This window comes from Podarcis melisellensis, assembly GCF_964234715.1.
Source record: "Podarcis melisellensis genome assembly, chromosome: 7".
Taxonomy (NCBI): Eukaryota; Metazoa; Chordata; class Lepidosauria; order Squamata; family Lacertidae; genus Podarcis; species Podarcis melisellensis.
In genome coordinates, this window is record NC_138539.1 from 63,257,251 (window position 1) to 63,276,130 (window position 18,880).

The 18,880-nt window shown below is 46.6% G+C and overlaps 1 protein-coding gene across 7 annotated transcripts in view; it reads left to right on the top strand.

Moving 5' to 3' along the window:
* The window catches only part of RREB1 (ras responsive element binding protein 1), a 128,932-nt gene that overhangs the window by 92,495 nt on the left and 17,557 nt on the right, over window positions 1-18,880 (top strand). For all 7 annotated transcript variants that reach the window (XR_014170164.1, XM_081918149.1, XM_081918151.1 and 4 more), the window contains 4 exons: window positions 818-965; window positions 2,478-2,617; window positions 11,349-11,538; window positions 12,058-14,734. Coding sequence is in view for 6 of the 7 variants with exons in the window: in XM_081918149.1 (XP_081774275.1) it covers window positions 818-965; window positions 2,478-2,617; window positions 11,349-11,538; window positions 12,058-14,734 (3,155 nt within the window). In the remaining variant the exon portion in view is untranslated. The remainder of the gene's footprint in view (window positions 1-817; window positions 966-2,477; window positions 2,618-11,348; window positions 11,539-12,057; window positions 14,735-18,880) is intronic.

Consider the following 18,880-nt stretch of genomic DNA (forward strand, 5'->3'; position numbering starts at 1 on the left):
CTCCAGTGATGGGTGGGGCGGGACCACTGCCCAGGGGGACTGCCTAAGTCCACTTCCTGGTCTGACCATGATACTGGTAATATCATAATATAACATGGAAATTGAGGTGTCTTCTCTTGTTGCTGTAGATCATCAACGAGGGTCGTTTCATTGTTGGCAATTAAGCTTTAATATAAACAATCAGCTTACCTCTGACATAACCAGATACAATTTATGGCGCAATATATGGGTTGAAGACACATTATCAATAAGTCACATAAATTAATACAATTTACAGATAGGTAGCTGTGTTGGTCTGCCATAGTCAAAACAAAAAAAATTCCTTCCAGTAGCACCTTAAAGACCAACTAAGTTAGTTCTTGGTATGAGCTTTCGTGTGCATGCACACTTCTTCAGATACACTGAAACAGAAGTTTCCAGACCCTTCTATATAGTGAGAAGGTGGGGAGGGGTATTACTCAGAAGGGTGGTGGGAATGGGTGATCGTTAAGAGTCGGCAACAGGCTCATCACAGCTATCTGCCAATCACCCATTCCCACCACCCTTCTGAGTAATACCCCTCCCCACCTTCTCACTATATAGAAGGGTCTGGAAACTTCTGTTTCAGTGTATCTGAAGAAGTGTGCATGCACACGAAAGCTCATACCAAGAACTAACTTAGTTGGTCTTTAAGGTGCTACTGGAAGGAATTTTTTTTGTTTTAATACAATTTAATTATCGTCATCATCGTCTTCCTTTTGGTTCAGAATCTATAGTGGAACAACTGGCTCATTTTTTATATATCTTCTCTTCTCTTCCCTTTCCCACCTGATTTTAGACATATGAAAATCCATGAGAAGGATCCAAATGGCACTACTACAAGTACAGCACCTGCCTCCCCACTGAAACGCAGGCGGTTGTCCACAAAACGAAAACACAGCCTAGAAACCGAGGCAGACAAAGAGGAGCAAATTCCAGCCAAAAAGGTTTTTCTATAATGTTTTCTGCAAAATTTCACCATACGTTGAAAGCACACCCAACACAAATTTGCAGCATGTGACTTCACCCAAGGAATCCTGGGAGATGTAGTTTCCTCCTCACACAGCTACAGTTCTCAGGATTCTTAGGGGGATGTCATGTGCTTTAAATGTTTATGGGATGTGCTTTAAAAGTAGGGTGTGGCTCTGCCCGAAGTTACATTCTCCCCCTCCCCCTTTCCCTTTATATCTTTCCATTTATTCCAGGGATGGGGGAACCTGCAGCCCTCCTAGATGTTTTTGGACTCCCAACTCCCATCAGCCCCAGCCAGTGTGGCCAGTGGTCAAGGATGATGGGAGTTGTATTCAGACAAAAATATGGGGGACTGCAGGTCCCCCTTCCTTGATTTATGGGTGGGGTGGGCTTTTTTTTTGAAGAAGAAGAGGATAATCAGCTTAAAATTATACATTAGAAATTCTCTTCATCACATGGCAATGGAAGAGAGGAGGTGGGGACATTATAATAGGCTTGTGGTTGCCAAAAAGTTCAAAAATGTAGGTGTGTATGTTGTACACATTCATTTTTATGAAGTGACATGTGCTATGATGTCACCTGTAGGGAAGTAGGATGTTTTCAAAGGTGGTTTGAAAGTCATGGACGCCCTACATCCGTATATACATCAGACCTGCCCCTGAGCTGGGTCTTTCTTTTGCTGAGGAAGGAAGGTCCGGTGAGGGCGCTTGCCTGAATGGGAGTTGCCCCCTCCATGCAGCTGGGGGCGTTGCTTTGTCGGGGACTAGAACCAAGTGGAGAGTTTGATTCGTGTTCAAGCAAATGCAAGTCAGAGCCTGCCCCCCCTCCATGAACCTCCCTTATGGACCTCCCTTGCTCAGTGCAAGACGATCAGGGCCAACGCACACAAGATTTGGATGTGCCCCAAGGTTTTGCAAGCGGGACTTGGTTGCGTGCCTCTGTCCTGTCGTGGCTTTTAACCAGGGCACATTCAGGCACGTTTATGAGCACAGCCTTCTGCGTTGCTTCAGCCTGGTGCCGTTTTAATGCAGTACATCGTTGGGCAAGTGTGAATGAACCTGACAGATGGCTGCTACTGTGCAGGCAGACACAAAGGAAGTCCAAAGGTCCAAATGATCATCTCCATATCTGCAGTGGCTGGCCTGAAAAGAGGATGTCACGAAAACATGTGAATACAGCGTTTTTATGTCTGCTGTTCTTATAAGACTGTTGATTAAAAATATTGTTGTTTTTCTCAGAATCCCTCAAATTTCATGGCTGGCAATGACCCTCTTCTCGGAAAGCTGTTTTCTTTGATGTAGAAACACATAACAAGTCACCCTCCTCATCTTATGTGTTCATATTCTGTATGGTGGGGAGTATTTAGTCTTGGGCAAAACAATGGGAAGGTTCAAAGCAGCCCAAAGAGGCTGGAATCACACTCCATGTGAATTTGTGCGCTCAGTCAGGTTTTTGCGTGAGAGAATTCTCCCTTCTCTACCAAACAGGCCGTGGAGGAACTGCAAAGTGGTGAAGCTGAGAAGAAGGCTGAGGATGAAGTTTATCGTTGTCCAGTGTGTTTCAAGGAATTTTCGTGCAAGTATGGGCTGGAAAGCCACATGGAGGCGCATCCAGACACCTCGCTGAGGTAATAAAAGAGCACAGGAGATGTGGCTTGTTGTAGAAGATGGTTGTTTGATGCAAATGTATGTTCCAACACATTTTAAGCCCTCTTGAATTCAGTGGGACTGAGTAAATGAGGCTATTTATGTATTAAACCTCATTTGAATCTGACTTGAGGTTATGTTTTTGTTAAAACAATTTAAATGTTCTTCCAGTTGCTGTAAGTTTTTGACCAAGTGGCAAAAGCTCTGGGGGTTGGCATGGTGCTGATAGGATTTTTGTGTTGGCAAGTCGTGATGAACCATTGTAGGGGAAAGGCTATGGTTTCGTAGTTGAGCCATCTGCGTTGCATGCCAAAGGTCCCAAGTTCAGTTCCCGGCAGGGCTGGAAGACACCCTCATCCTGAAACCATGGAGAGCTGCTGCTGCTGCTGTTCGCAGTCTGGGTTGACAGTACTGAGCTTTGACAGACCAAATGGCCTGATTCAGTACAAGACAACTTCCCACGTTCTATGTAATCCGCTTCTTGCAGATGAGATACCAGAGTCCAGATGCACTCCATATGTTAAAAGCACATGTGAAGAGACTGCATAGCTAAGCTCCCCCATCAATGTGCCTGATGGTTGCGCATTTGGCAGCAGTGGGAAGAGGCCCTGCATGCATTTTAATGTATGAGCATATAATGTCTCCGTGTGGTGGGTGTTGAAGGGGAATCCTTGGCAAACAACAAGATTCACCTTTCTCATGGAGAAGCTCAGCATGCATTGATGGATGTAGTTGAGTTCCTAGGATACTCCTTTTATCAGGGAACTGTTCATGCTGAGCATGTTAAAATCCAGGATTTGGGGGCTGGAGCAAGTGTGCAGGACTTTTACTAGGAAAGGTAGCACATGTTGGGTTTTGCTTAAAACAAAAATCCGGTTTAATTTTATTAGTTTATTAACTGGGTGAGTGTTTCTTTCCCCCCTGGCATTTGTGCTGTGAGGTTCCACAGGGTTCTGTTCTTTCCCCAATGCTGCTTAATAACTATGTGAAGCCATTGGGAACGGTCATTAGACGTTTTGGAGTGAGGTATCACCTGTATGCCGATGACACGCAGCTCTGTTTCTCCGTAACATCAGAAGAGGCTGTGAAAGCTTTGGACCTGTGTCTGGATTCAATGTTGGTGGCCTGGATGAGGGCCAGTGAACTGTGTTTGAATCCTGGGAAGATGGAGGCTCTTTGATTGGGTGGCTCCCTTGTTCAGGAAACTGGCAAGTTACCTGTTCTGGCAGTGTTACCCTCTGAAGGAGCAAGTGCATAGCTTGGGTTTTTTCCTGGGTGCGTCCTTGTGACTAGAGGCCCTGGTGTCATCTGTGGCCAGGAGTGCCTTTTACCAGTTGATTTGCCAACTGCGGCCATTCCTCAACAGGGATAGCTTGACCGCTGTAGTCCACACATTGGTAACCTCAAGGCTGCATTACTATGGTGCTCTCTGTGTGGGACTGCCCTTGGGTCTGGTTTAGAAGCTCCATCTGTTGCAGAATGCTGTGGCCAGATTGCTGATGAGAGGTTCTGGTCAAGAAAATGTAACACCATGGTTAAAACAACTGCACCGGTTGCCCATCTACTGCCAAGCCAGCTTCAAGGTTCTTGCATTGACTTGCAACTCCCTGAACAACTTAGGTCCAGGCTATCTCAGGGACCACCTGAACCCTTCCATCCCAGCTTGATCACTGAGATCATCTTCAGGAACATCTCTGATTGTTCCCCAAGTTGGCAAGGCTCATTTGATGACAATGGCAGGCAATTAAGGATACATCTACTGAAGTTTTTAATTCTTTTGCTTTTAACTTGTTTTCAACTTGTTATGAATTTACTACATGGTTTTATATTGTTGTGAACCGCTGTGATATATTTTAAGGAAAGAGCAGTATATAAACAAACAAACAAGATTTTTTACACTCCCTAGTAACTAATGTTCTCAGTCAACAGTACAATTTAAGAATCTTTTTTAAAAAAACAAACAAACAAGAAAAAGCTTCATCACCATAGAACGCTGCCGCTCCTTGCTTCTCATTGACTTTTTTTTTCTGCGTAAGATTTGGGTGACCTGGCTTGGATTGGTACAAGTGGGCATGAACTAGTGACAGGCCTGGCCCTGTTCTGGTATTACCAAATGAGCAACATTCATCCCAGGGCAAAATAAAAACAAGAACAAAAAAATGCCTGGTATTACCTTGGATTTTGGTATCGCCTTGGTGAGTGAGCCCTATTATCTTCTGAAATACAAAAGTCTGGAGGACTAAGACCCTCCTTTGTTTACCCACCAAAGGAAAAACACACCCTTAATCCATTGATTAGGTAAGAGAGACTCTTCCCCGCCTCCCACCCCCCCTTTTTAGGGCAGTCTCTTTTGATGATGTAAAGCCTTTACATTATGCATCTTTGCCAGATAATTATGGTAAGGACAAGTCTCCTGGGGGAGTGGGAATAATGGGACCTTTTGTTATGTTAGACAACTGGCTGGAGCAGTGAGGCCTCTTGCCATGGAATTAACTCTTCCCATTGAGCCTCTCCTCCTAGTGAACTGTCCTGAAGTTACACCCTAATTAGCTGCATTAGCTAGACAGAGCAAGGCCATCTCAGGGATGTCTCCTGTGAGGGACCATTATTATCTCGGGCTGGTGTTGCAGGCACAACACTATCCTTTTCATCCTCGCTCCCCTCCTGCTAGGGCTATTTAAAGGCAACAGTTTTCTCTGCAGCCTGCCCCACCAGAGAGGCTCCAGCTATTTCGGGGCGTTTACATAGGAATGACCGATATAATTAGCAGAGCAGGGAAATGCCACACGGCCAATAAGGCAAACAAGAAGCCGCCTCGGCCTTCTTCTCTCAGAGCCTTTTTCCTTGTGTGCGGCTTTCTATTCCTGCCAAGGCTATAAATCTTCTCCTAAATTGCTCATCGGCTTCAGAGACTCAAAACACGGTTTTCTGAAAGCTGCAGGGCCGATACACTTTAAAGTTGTGTTGCCTTCTTATCCAGCCTTTTTCTCCAAAGGTTCTCTGCTCTGTATCACTGCCCCACTACTCAATTTACAACATGGTTTCAGCTAAGGCTGAGCAATGTCTAAATTTCAACATCATGGTATAACCCCAGCTAAACACTGCAATATACCAATAGATCACAATGTCTGAAATAAGGATGGAACTATGAACAGTGGTACCTCGGCTTAAGAACAGTCCGGTTTAAGAACTATTTGGTTTTAAAAAACTCCACAAAAATGGAAATGATGTCTTGGTTTGAGAACTTTACCTCGGTGTAAGAACGGAATCTGAATGGTGGAAGGCCACCGGCGGCGGGAGGCCTCATTAGGGAAAGCGCGCCTCAGTTTAAGAACAGTTTTGGTTTAAGAACGGACTTCTGGAACGGATTAAGTTCATAAACCGAGGTACTACTGTAGAAGCAAACAGGATAACGTCTTGGCAACTGCTACTACTTAAGAGGTCCAAAGCCTGTACTATTTTACTTACCTTTAACACATTGTTACAACAGAGCAACGGGTGCCTGGAATCACCAGAGAGGCGATGACGGGCTTGGTGATTCCCCCCACACCATGATTTTTTACATAGCACACACCACGGCGTGATTTGCGATATATTGCCATGTCAGATACAGTGGTACCTCGGGTTACATACGCTTCAGGTTACAGACTCTGCTAACCCAGAAATAGTACCTTGGGTTAAGAACTTTGCTTCAGGATGAGAACAGAAATTGTGCTCCGGCAGCGGGAGGCCCCATTAGCTAAAGTGGTGCTTCAGGTTAAGAACGGACCTCCAGAAGGAATTAAGTACTTAACCCGAGGTACCACTGTATTGGGAAACAGTTACCGCAGTGTGGACTTCAAACCGATAATGGGTGATGTATTGATACCTCACCCAGCCCTAGTTTAGGCTGAGTACCAGGTTTGATCCCTAGCGTCTCTAGTTAGGGCTGGGAAGGACGTCTACAGAGGCGCTCAGCCAAGGAGGTCTGAACTGCTTGCTTGCAGGGGGCTTGTGCCCTCCACCACACCATCTGTGTTCATCTGCCTCCATTCTCCACCCCACCCCTGGCCTTTCTCTGATTTCCTACCTCCTGTATGAAATTAGGCTGAGGATTGTCAGTCCCGTCCGAAACACTCGTTCCATTAGTGCAAGAGCTTCCTCCAATTTTCCTCCTAGTGTTGTGGGAACCCCAGAACAGATTTAAGGGGGTGCAAGGGAGGAGGCTATTGGAGGGGAAGTTGCGTTTTCCAAGCAGAAATGCTTTTGCTGATAGAATGTGTTGCTTAGCACTGTATTGGATACAGGTCTAAATGTTTAGTAATGGTGCTAGTCCCTTTTTTATTTTTTCAGGCGAAAGGGTGGTAATAGCTATAAGCTGTCTTGTTGGTCCAGCTACACACACGGGCAGGGGGAGCTTTTTAACTTTGGCTTCTTCCTTGGACATCACAGCGGCTCTTGGGAGTTGCCACGGTGCCTTCGCTCTGCTCACCGGCAACTGCGGAGCAGCTGTTTGATGATGCTGTTTCTCCTCCTCAGAGCCCATGTGTGGAGAGACAGAGGAGGGTTTTGTCCCGAAAGGAGAGCAATGTGGCAAGCTGGCTGGTGTTAACAGGGACGTTAACCAGTGCACATTTTGACAAGGGTGAACAATGAAATCCTTTCAACAGGGAATAAGTCTCTTGCTTTAAAGTGCTAACTGGTGTTCCTTCTTTTCAAAGCTGCTATATAACTATGTTAAAGAACGGCATTCCTCTCTATGTTTCCCTCCTGGAAGCGAGTTTGATTCAATTTTGTTTTTCAAACAAAGTAGCATTTTTGTAGATTTAAGAAAATGATTTCTGTTAACGACCAGTGTATGCTATTTGAGTGTAAATGATTAAGCCTTGCATTGGATCAGTGCAGCTTGGGTTAATTTTTTGTTTTATTACAGTGGCTAACATCTACATGATTTTTTTTAAAAGGTAGTATAGGCCTAGGCACTAACATTGGGCACGTTACAAAGTTTGGCATTTCTGGATTGCTGTTGGCTTTTACATGAGCGAAGTTAACTATGTGCTTAAACGCCCATTGAAAATAAGCAGAACTTAAAAGGCTTGATGTAAAATGGAACAGAGTTTTGTCTTTGAAAATACATTCACGTGTGGATAATCAAAGTGCCTTTGAGCTTGTACAGAACACCTTTCTTTCACTGCTAAGAACCTGCAAGCAAGGAATGCAGAGTAACACAAAAAAGGGATATAAATGCAACCCACGAACCTTTTTCTAACATGAGCTCAAAGTGGTATATATGGTTCTCATTGCTCACAGCAACCCTGTGAGGTAGGTCAGTGTTTCCCAACCTTGGGCCTCCAGCTGTATTTGGACTACAACTCCCATCATCCCTCGCTAGCAAGACCAGTGGTCAAGGATGATGGGAATTGTAGTTCAAAAACAGCTGGAGGCCCAAGGTTGGGAAACACTGAGGTAGGTCACCCAGAGTGTTGTGTGGCCGAGTGGGACTGCCTTGCAAGCATAGCATCTTCTGCTGTCATTTGTCGCTCTGCTTAACTCCTCCTGTCATCTTCAGTCTCTGTGTTACGTAACTCAGCCCTTCCTTATTTGACTTGACAGTCTGTGTGGGGTATTCTTGTTAGACTGCAAGCTTCTCCCTCCCTCTATTTTTTGACATCATCACGCACAAAGTATTTCCATATGTTTCTAAACCTTTTTCAGTTTGAGATGTCCAGCTCCTTGCTTTTAAATAATGCTCACTCAGAAGCCATTAAACAGAAGAAGAAAAGGGTGCTTTTTTTAATCTACTTTCTTCAGCACCCACAAATAGTTTGCTCTTATTGTGTACTTTTCCTCATGTAGTAGTAGCAGCAGCAGAAATTAGGCCCCAAAATGTGAAAAGGAGTCTCACTATATTTAAACAAATATTTGTTTATTTTTCTTACCCTTTATTACAGTTAGTACTAAAGCGTTGAGAGGCCACATGAGTGCTTATTGTTAAGCTGATTTAAGTGTATTCTGGTGCTCAGTTTGGCAATGCCAGTCCAAGAAACTGGTTTCCTGAAGCAGAGGCCAAATGGTACCTTTCCCCTTGTGGAATTACTATGCCCCTTGCAAGCTGTTGTCTATGGTGCCTCCCGGTTGCTACCTATCCATCTTGAAAAATAAAGGCAGGACTCTTCCTTTTACTGATGTACGGTAGTTGCTGGGGAGCAGCAAAACAACTCACCAGCTGCCTCTGTGTCCGCTCCTTTTACACCACAAATAATGGCATCCATAGTGGTAGGAGGCTAGTCAATTAACAAGCAAATGTTGTGGACTAGTAACTTTTGACATTTGCAAGACCACGCTGGGATGAGATGAGGTCTGCTACTCGACGCGGGTGCCGCTGTGGTCTAAACCATAGAGCCTAGGACTTGCCGATCAGAAGGTCGGCAGTTTGAATCCCCGCGATGGGGTGAGCTCCTGTTGCTTGGTCCCTGCTCCTGCCAACCTAGCAGTTCAAAAGCCCGTCAAAGTGCAAATAGATAAATAGGTACCACTCTGGTGGGAAGGTAAACGGCGTTTCCGTGCGCTGCTCTGGTTCGCCAGAAGTGGCTTAGTCATGCTGGCCACATGACCCGGAAGCTGTACGCCAGCTCCATCGGCCAATAAACCGAGATGAGCGCCGCAACCCCAGAGTCGTCCGCGACTGGACCTAATGGTCAGGGGTCCCTTTACCTTTACTCCTTGAGCTGCTTAAGATTTGCTCCAAAAAGCGCTTGTTGTCCTCCCTGCCTGGTATACTGCCTACCTGCAGTACCAGTGAATTATTGAGGTCAGTAGCAGGGGAAAACATGAGAGTTTTGTTAATATTTCCCTCAGCCCTTGCCATCTTCCATGGACCCAAGTGGTTTGCTAAATAATAGTATCACTGCAGCGTGCGAATTGCAAGCGTTTTTGAGAATCCCAAGTGGGGTTTGCAAATCCTGGGAGACCTTGAGAGTTGAGAGACTGCACTTACAATGACCCTCATTGTCTTTCTGGAGAGATTTAGAAACAAGGTGCCAGAGAGTAGGTGGGAGGTCTTGGGAAGAGTGGTGTGTTGAAATCAAGAGTGTCTGGCTGATACAGGCTGTTTCAAATGTTTCTGGGTGACTACTTTCCCTTGCTGGCTTTTGCTTCAGTTTTCCATCTGCAGTCATGACAACAGGTGTTGAGTGTTACTTCAAATGCTTTCTGGCCTTGCGGTGATTCTGTACTCACATTATATGAAGTAATTCCAAGATACCGTCTCTCTCTGTGAAGCGTTGCCTATAAATTTTCCCCAGGGCTCTGAATTTGCAGTGGTCTGTGTTGCAGTGGAAATGCTGTTGCAGTAATAGTAATAGCAGCAGCAGCAGCAACAACAACAACTACATCAGCCTGCCAGCAATGCCTGTAAAAGGAAAAAAAGTGGAAAGAGGTGTTCCAATGGGTTCAGGAAGCTGTTTTCTTGAGAATTGCAGTGATACCAACGTCTTATGAGGATTGGAGAAATCACTGAGTTGAAGCAGTTGCAGGAGGCAGCATGTTAGCATCTTCTGGAATAAGTATAAAGAAAAGGGGAATTAAAAACAAAACAAAAACAGAACTTGAAAGGCAATTGGAAAGCTTTTCTGTGCTTGATAGAGCTGCTTCCTGCACCCAATGGAGTCGTTCTCTTTGCATTTGGACTTATGGTGCTCACTTACTCAGTATGACAAGCAAAAAGGAATGTTACAAAATAAAAATAAAAACGCTATGCTTAGGAAAAACCCAGTTTCCAATGAAACATACCAGAGCACTTGCATTTACATATTGCACCAGAAGAAGACGAGTGGAAGGAGACTCCAAATGATAACATGGAAAGTTATTTAGATAATAAAGATTTTCAAAAATCCATATATTCCAAACATCGGAGGAATGGTTGGCTTGCTGCCATATTTGTATTGTGTGACCAAAGAAGACACAATGGGACACAACAATCTCAAGGACCAGGGAGGATAGGCAAGGATTTGCTGCTGGGACAAGGAACTCCAGGAGCTGGTAGTGGAATGGGGGTGGGGAGGGATTTGAGGTGTCAAAATGCCAATGACCAGTCCTTTGGACATACCTTCCCATTGTATGGCCTACCAGGCTGGGTTGTAGTCTACGGTTTATGCATTGCGGTCTAAGTATCTTAAGTATCTGGCCTTTGTTGAGGAGCCAGGAGTCTTGTCAATATGGCTGGTGAGCTGCCTGTAGCTTGGGTTATAAGCTGGCTGTGCTGACTTTAACTAGAGAGTTTCTGGGATGTGCTTCCTTTTGATGCAACTCTGAAAATACTAACTCAAGTTTGGTACACCCTTGTGTTGCATTCCCACACTGTCACAATCCCCTCACACTCTTCTCCAATGCCATGACAGTGGTACAGAGAGCTGGATCTGAGCCTCTGTGTATCGAGCCAAGGGTATATAGCTGGCAGACTTTTCCTTCTTGTAGCCTCAAAGGACTGCTGACCTTCTAAGACTAGAAGATGGACAAGAGTAAGAAAACAGGTGCAGCTTGCCCTTAGGCAAGTTGTAAAATACAAACTCCTGTTGGTTTTGGTAATGTACTGGTATTATTTGATAAGTAGCTAACGGAGTAGATGAAAATAGATGGGTGTTCTGTTTTCGTTGGGGTACCGAACATTTAACCAGGTATGTGACATGGTACTTTAAAATTCTTCATAAGTTCTTTTTCTTTTCCTCCCTCCAGGTGTGACATCTGTTGCCTTTCCTTCCGCACACACCGGGGTTTGTTGCGGCATAATGCGGTTATTCATAAACAACTTCCAAGGGACCCACTGGGAAAGCCTTTTATTCAGAATAACCCTTCGATTCCTGCAGGCTTCCACGATTTGGGATTCACAGATTTCTCCTGCAGGAAATTTCCTCGCATTTCTCAGGTATCTGCCCCATTTGGCTGGCTGGCTTTCTTTCTTTCTTTCTTTCTTTCTTTCTTTCTTTCTTTCTTTCTTTCTTTCTTTCTTTCTTTCTTTCTTTCTTTCCTTCCTTCCTTCCTTCCTTCCTTCCTTCCTTCCTTCCTTCCTTCCTTCCTTCCTTCCTTCCTTCCTTCCTTCCTTTCTTTCTTTCTTTCTTGGAACAAAGCGCTTTTTGATCTGTGATTTTAAACCTGGGCTGTTTTTATACTGTATCTGTTGTGCTGAAAGGTAGTTTTCTGTTTTTTTGCTGAATTTATTTTCTTTTGTTGGTTTTGACAATATTCCGTTGGGAGGGGGTTCAAGTATTGCTTTGTTTGTATGTATGCTGCTCAGGGAATATTTTTGACAGGTGACTCTATAAATTCAGCAATTAATAATTCTGTACAAGGAGTATACAAGCTAGCCGCTTCAGGAGAGTAGATGTTTTCTTCTTCACCTCTGGCTGCATGATGTTTATTTGCGTTCTTGTGTGGTGTCTCGTAGGTCTGGTGTGAAACAAACCTGCGGCGATGCATCAGTGAATATCACCGGTATGTCTGTGAGGTGTGCAACAAGGCATTCCCCATGCGCTCAGCACTCAAGCTGCACACAGAGACCCACGCCACGGATCAGGAAAGAGACAAGCACGAACTGCCCTCGGAGGAACCGGACCGGAAAGCTTACATGGCATCCTTGGGGCTGCAGCATACCAAAGACGTTGAACCTGCCCAGCAGGAGGAGCTGGCTTCAGATGAGGCCCAAGAAACGCAGCTCCGAACACTGAAATGTAACCTACCTCAGGAACCTGGTAGTGCTAACCAGTTGAACATGTCTCCTCTGGAGGCTGCTTCTGTGGGAGGGCCGTTCTCTGTCCTCGCCCCCACGAAAGAAAACATGAAGCTCCTGTCACTACAGCCTTTCCAGAAAGGCTTCATCATTCAGCCCGACACTAGCATTGTCGTCAAGCCCATTTCCGGCGAGCTGGCGGACATCCAGCAGATCTTGAAGATGGCTTCCTCTGCGACGCCGCCGATAAGCCTCCCGCCCCTCTCGAAGGCGCCTCCTGTCCCCTTGCAGTCCCTCTTCAAACACATGCCTCCGCTGAAGCCAAAGCCCTTGGTGGCGCCCAGGACGGTCGTCGCAGCTTCGACGCCTCCTCCGCTAGTCAGCACTCAGCAAGCCTCGCCCGGGTGTATCAGCCCAAGCCTTCCTCCGCCGCCACCCAAGCCGCTCAGAACCTCTGAAGAGTCGACTTTGGCCTCTCACCTTCCTCACGGTAAAGCAGGAAACCAACCCAGCCCTTCTCCCCAGGCCAAGGTGGAGCCTTTGAGCCAGAGTGAGATGAAAACGCAGCTAGAGCAAGACAGCATCATCGAGGCCCTGCTGCCCTTGACAATGGGTGGGAAGATCAAGCAGGAGGTCATGGAGCGGGACTTCAAAGCCATGATTGCCGGGGCAGCAAGCAAGAAGGCCCCCGCCGTGAGGAAAATGACGTTCCCCTGTCACTTGTGCAAGCAGGTGTTCGCATTCTCCGGGGTCCTGAGGGCTCACATCCGCTCCCACCTGGGCATCTCCCCGTACCAGTGCAACATCTGCGACTACATTGCCGCCGACAAGGCGGCGCTGATCCGGCACCTGCGCACGCACAGCGGGGAGCGGCCGTACATCTGCAAGATCTGCCACTACCCTTTCACGGTGAAGGCCAACTGCGAGCGCCACCTGCGGAAGAAGCACCTGAAGACGACGCGGAAGGACATCGAGAAGAACATCGAGTACGTGGCCAGCAACGCGGCGGAGATGGTGGACGCCTTCTGCTCTCCGGACACAGTGTGCAAGTTTTGCGGGGAGGACCTGAAGCACTACCGAGCCCTGCGCATCCACATGCGGACGCACAGCGGCTGCCAGAAGAAGAAGCCATTCGAGTGCAAGGAGTGCGGCACCGCCTTCTCGGCCAAGCGCAACTGCATCCACCACATCCTCAAGCAGCATTTGCACATCCAGGAGAGGGAGATCGAGAGCTACGTTCTGGCTGTAGACTGCACACCTCCCGAGAGCCAGCCAGGCACCCTGCTTCTCGAAGACAGCGCCTACCTAGACCGCAAGCCCATCGCCCCCTTCCTGGAGTCGCAGAACGGCTTCTTGAGAGGCGCCCCTTCTCACGCATCGATCAAACTCGAAAACGCAAGTAGCTTCCCTATGGAATTCGACGAGCCTCTGGACTTCTCGCAAAAGAACAAAGACCTGAACTCTGTGCTGGTGAAGCAGGAGTGCCCGTTTGGTTCTTCTGTTTACGACGGCTCTATGGAGCCCATAGACTTGTCGATCCCCAAAGCTCCAAAGAAGGAAAAGGACGACGGCGCCCCGAGTCAGGATACGAAGGAAGGGCATGAGGAGAATCTCCACAACGGCCAGCAGTCTCCTCCAGCGAACAGTAACCCGGAAAACAAAGCTCCCGGACATTCCCAGCCATTGAAGAGTCCACTGCATTTGACAGTCCCAATAATTTCTCCCTCCCTCCTGGGAAATTCTGCCTTGCTTCGGCCCTTGAGGCCTAAGCCACCACCCCTCTTGCCAAAGCCCCCCGTGGCGAAAGAGCTGCCACCCCTTGCTTCCATTGCGCAGATTATTTCGTCCGTGTCGTCTGCACCCGCTCTGTTGAAAACGGACGCCGCGGACTCTGTCCCCAAAGCAGCTGCTGGCCCCGAGAAGCTGGGGACCCCAAAACCGAAAGCAGCTCCCGCGGCTGCTGCCCAGGCGGACCCCATCGTTTCCACTGACTTGACGCCGCATGCATGCAGCCCCAATGGGCCCCAGAAATCCACCACGCCTGGGTCTGTGAAAAAGAGAGGCCGGAAGAAAGGGGCAAAGAACAAGCTGAAGGCAAGCAGCAGCAACAGTGTGGACCTGGAGTCGAGCGGGGAGTTCGCCAGCATAGAGAAGATGCTGGCAACCACAGACACCAATAAGTTCAGCACCTTCCTGCAGTCGACGGAGGACTTCAAAGAAGCAGCGGCTGACCCAAACGGAACCAGTGAGGAGGAGAAAGAAACGGCCGAAGACAAACTCCTGCGGGGAAAGAGAAATGCCTACTCAAATTGCTTTCAGAAAATCAAGTGTCCTCATTGTCCGAGAGTTTTCCCCTGGGCGAGTTCCTTACAGCGGCACATGCTCACTCACACAGGTAAGAGAGTTTTTATTGTGAAATGGCCTTGGGGACGCATGCAACAGATGCTTGCTGTACAGCACATCCTTATAGATTGGGGTTGGGGTGGGGGGTCATTCTGGCCTAAGGGAAATGGCCAGGATGAACCAGCTTTAGTACACAGAGCCTGGAAAGGTGCGGTGGGAATGATGTGAGCTCTTACCCAGTTAACCATCCAGCAGGTAATCTTTGAGATAAACCTACTCAAGTTTTCAAGTTCGTGTTCATACGTTGTTGAATAGGCCATTTGTAATCACTGACACTAGATGTATTGGATCAGCATGCATGTAATGCTACAGGAATATAAGCTTGCACAACTAAAGCATGGTGCTTTGGAAACCAGGAAGGAAGTGATGGGAGTGGAGTTGGAGGGAACACACATGCAAGCTCGGGGGTTGTCCCCATTCTGCCCAAAACGGCTCAGTGTCATGTGCGAACTGATCCCATAACACCTGTAAGTGCTGTCTTGGTCGAGGGCTTTCTTCTAATGCAAAACTTGGAGGACTTATGGAACAATGGTTTTGCTTGGGTGTTCAGGGTTTAGGATCGCTAGTTAGAAAACTGATGTGTTGGGAAACATTCCTGGCCAAGTGCCTGGAAAATCCCTGCCAGTCTGGGTGGACTCTACTGGGTTAAATGGATCTTTTGGTTTAGGCTACCTGCCACACTAGTCTGAGGAAACTGCTGAAAGGGGATGAGCGGAAGGGGAGAAACAGCAGAGGGAGTGCTGCTCAGTCCTGTCCCCCAAGTCCATATCTCTGCTTCAGATCCCCCATAGTAGCTATTCTCCCTTGTGGGATGTTCAGTGCCCTTTTCCTCCACGTTTATAATCCTGAGGATCAGAGAAATTTCTGGGGGAATGGTGGGATTTGGAAAAGCGAAAGAGCGTCCCAATTTTTTCACTATGCCTCTACTTCCATATGCCACCACCAAAAGTGGCTTTTCTTACCTTAAACAAGCTGTTGAGCTACCGTTTAAAAGAGCGTTTGCATGTAACACATAGTTTGGGCCTTACTATAAGCCTAATTCTTAAGTCCTCTAAAATTTTAAGACTGCTGTGAATGTTGTGTTTGGCTGCAGCTCTGGCCCTCCTCTACCAATCCCCAGACACACCATAATAACCAAACAGACCTCCTTTCTTGCAGTGGATGGCCATAGTTGGTGGTTCTGTTTTCATATCTAAGCTCATGGTGTTTAGTTGCGCGGTTCAGAGGCCACAGCTGCTCTCAAAAAAGAAAGAGGCAGAGCAAAGGACAAAATAAACTTGAGCAACTAGCAACTATCACAGTAGCATATTTTTCTCCCACTGGTTTGCTACTGAAAACTCATTGTGCTCATGGTAGACATCTTGAAAGTGAAGTGGTGTTACCGCTGAAGGATTTCAAGCATCCTTGAGGAATTTTTCCTGTTGATTATTTCTCTGGTTCCAAATAAGATATTTGTAGTCTTTCCAGTCTGAAACAGTTGGGAAGTTTTCTCCTTCAAATGTAGCACCCTGCATACTTCCACATTCGTTGCAGGGTGCAAGGGTCAACCTCTGTAGAGTTTTCCACAGCACAGAGCTTACTTTGCAGAGGCATCCTAGTGAGTGGGATACAGGAGCAGTTTTCTGCTCACCAGAAGTGCATCTTATCCAAGTTCTTTCAGATACATGGCTTGCAAAATGCTGGGACGCTCGGGTGTGCAGATACTGGTAGGCTCCTGCACATGCATTGCTGGGTTGCCTTTTAGCTTTGCAAGGAAGGCGGGTGATGAGAGCACACTGAAGCTTTATTGAGAGAAATGAGGTAAACTTAACTGTTCTCTGTAGCAGTACACCATAGTGAGGAATAGGCCTCAAAATTGGGGGGGTGGGGAGAGAGATTGCATATTCCAGGTTCATGTAAACAGAGTCCCTGGTTAAATTGTTGAACCCAGGGGTGCCTCTGAAATAACATGGTTGGGGATTGATATGAGCTCCTCCCCATCACCCATGCTCACACGATTTCCCCACAGTCTATAAGCATCAGCTAACCAGTGCATAGCATATAAGCTTATTCGTTCATTGCCCTTTGCAACTTTAGTATTGACTGTTCTACTTACACAAATACAGTGGTACCTCGGGTTACATACGCTTCAGGTTACATACGCTTCAGATTACAGACTCTGCTAACCCAGAAATAGTACCTCGGGTTAAGATCTTTGCTTCAGGATGAAGCACAGTGGCCGCACAGTGGCAGCGGGAGGCCCCATTAGCTAAAGTGGTGCTTCAGGATATGAACAATTTCAGGTTCAGAACAGACCTCTGGAACGAATTAAGTACTTAACCCGAGGTACCACTGTATTCAAAGTTAGTTTTCAGATCATTAGCAACAAAATACATAGAGAGTAAAGAACATCATTTCCCCCCATTCAATTCAGCTCCAGGGTAGTTGTCTCTGCATCCCCCTGCCCCTTTGACATTGTGAACTATCAACAAAGTAAAAACAAATTAAAAAGGTGGCTCTGAGCGGTCCTGAAGAGCCTTAACTCTGCTAGCCCAGACTCTGAAGCTGCTCAGAACACCATTGGAAGTCTCCACTGGTCTTGCCTGTGCCGTGGTTGAAGCCACCAGCACTAAAATGTTGATGAGTCATTTGCTTGTGCAACAGACTTGGGGTAGATGGGGAAGGAAGCAGATGACAAAATGTGAACTTCTGCTGCATTCCTGAGATGTGACAGCACATAGGGAAGATCCCCCCCCCCACAGCCGTGACATTACATTAGCAAGATGCTGTCCATGTTAACAAACTAAAGGCTGAAAAGGGAAGGGAAAAGTCTTTGCTCCTGGTGATTGCTCTTAACGGCACCCTCACTGTCTTCAGTGCAGCCCACTTCTGCCTGTATACCTGGATCTGTTGCAGAGCTCGCAAAAGAAGTATTTATTTTGTGACATGGCGTATGGAATGTATTTTTGAAGCCTGTGTGTGTGAAAACAGTGGGTGTTAGCTCATCTTGGAAATGAGCAGCGGCTGGAGTACTCTTGGGAAATTTGTCAGCAGGCTTTCATGTTTTGGTGCTGTATTCTTCAGACATCACTGAAACTCATTTCACCATCTCTGATTTGCCACCTCTCCACTCAACGTATATTCTTACCCTTCTGTTCCTTTGGGTTTAAATAAAAGCAGGACTTAGGCAGTGATGAGTCCTTGCTGTATTCCTGTGTGAAATATATAGTTGCTTTTGATTTCAGTTAAGCGTCACAGAGGGCAGAGTTCCCTGACGCTCCAAACTACTCCTCTGCAAAATGGAAAGTTAGCCCATTTTCACTTCAAGTATTTTCTATAGGTTTACATCAGTAATCGGCATCGATCTCTCCAATCTGAAGGAGACGTTTTTTCGCTCTTTGTTGGCAAGAGAAAGTCACTATTTGTGTAGTAAAACAAACAAAAACAACACCATGTGAACCATCCCAGAGACCTTCGGAATGGTAACCTTAAATTAGCAAGACAGCCAACAAGTCTTCCACTTCCAGGTCTCTGCATGTTGTGGAAATGATTTAGTGTGTTGTTGTTTTTTTAAAACATTACATGATCCTTTCAAGTTCAGATTCAGATTTTAAGTAGTGCAAAAGCCAAGTTTGGGTGGAAGATCAATGTGACAGAAACATCCTTAAAACCTGCATTGTGCTTTGGGAGGCAGTAGTAGCACTCACCCTTGGCTTTCCTATAGCAGCTGATTCCTCCTTGTCCTATTCTCTCGCCATTATTTTTTGCATCCTACTGGTGTGTAGAGATCAGAGGTTGCTGTTGGCGCTGTGTTAACATGCGAAACGGCAGACTCCCTTCCTCCTAAGGACATTAAACTTTTTGCATCCGAAAGAGAGCTTGGCTGGGGAGATATCTGAGCTTAGGATATTTTTAATGGAGCAGAGTCATAGTTGTTCATCAGAGTCCACATTGTGTTGAATAGTACAGAATCACGACAGCTGCACTGACATTTCAACTTGGATTCTAAAGTGTGATGAACTTGTTTGGAACGCCAGATGGCTAAAACGGGCTCTGCAAGGCGATGGCTCCTTGCAGCAGCTGGAACAGCAAGGAAGCTCCCTTGTCAATAGTGTCTAGCCTGAATGTCACAGGTTCCTTGGGGCTTCGAATGAACGTT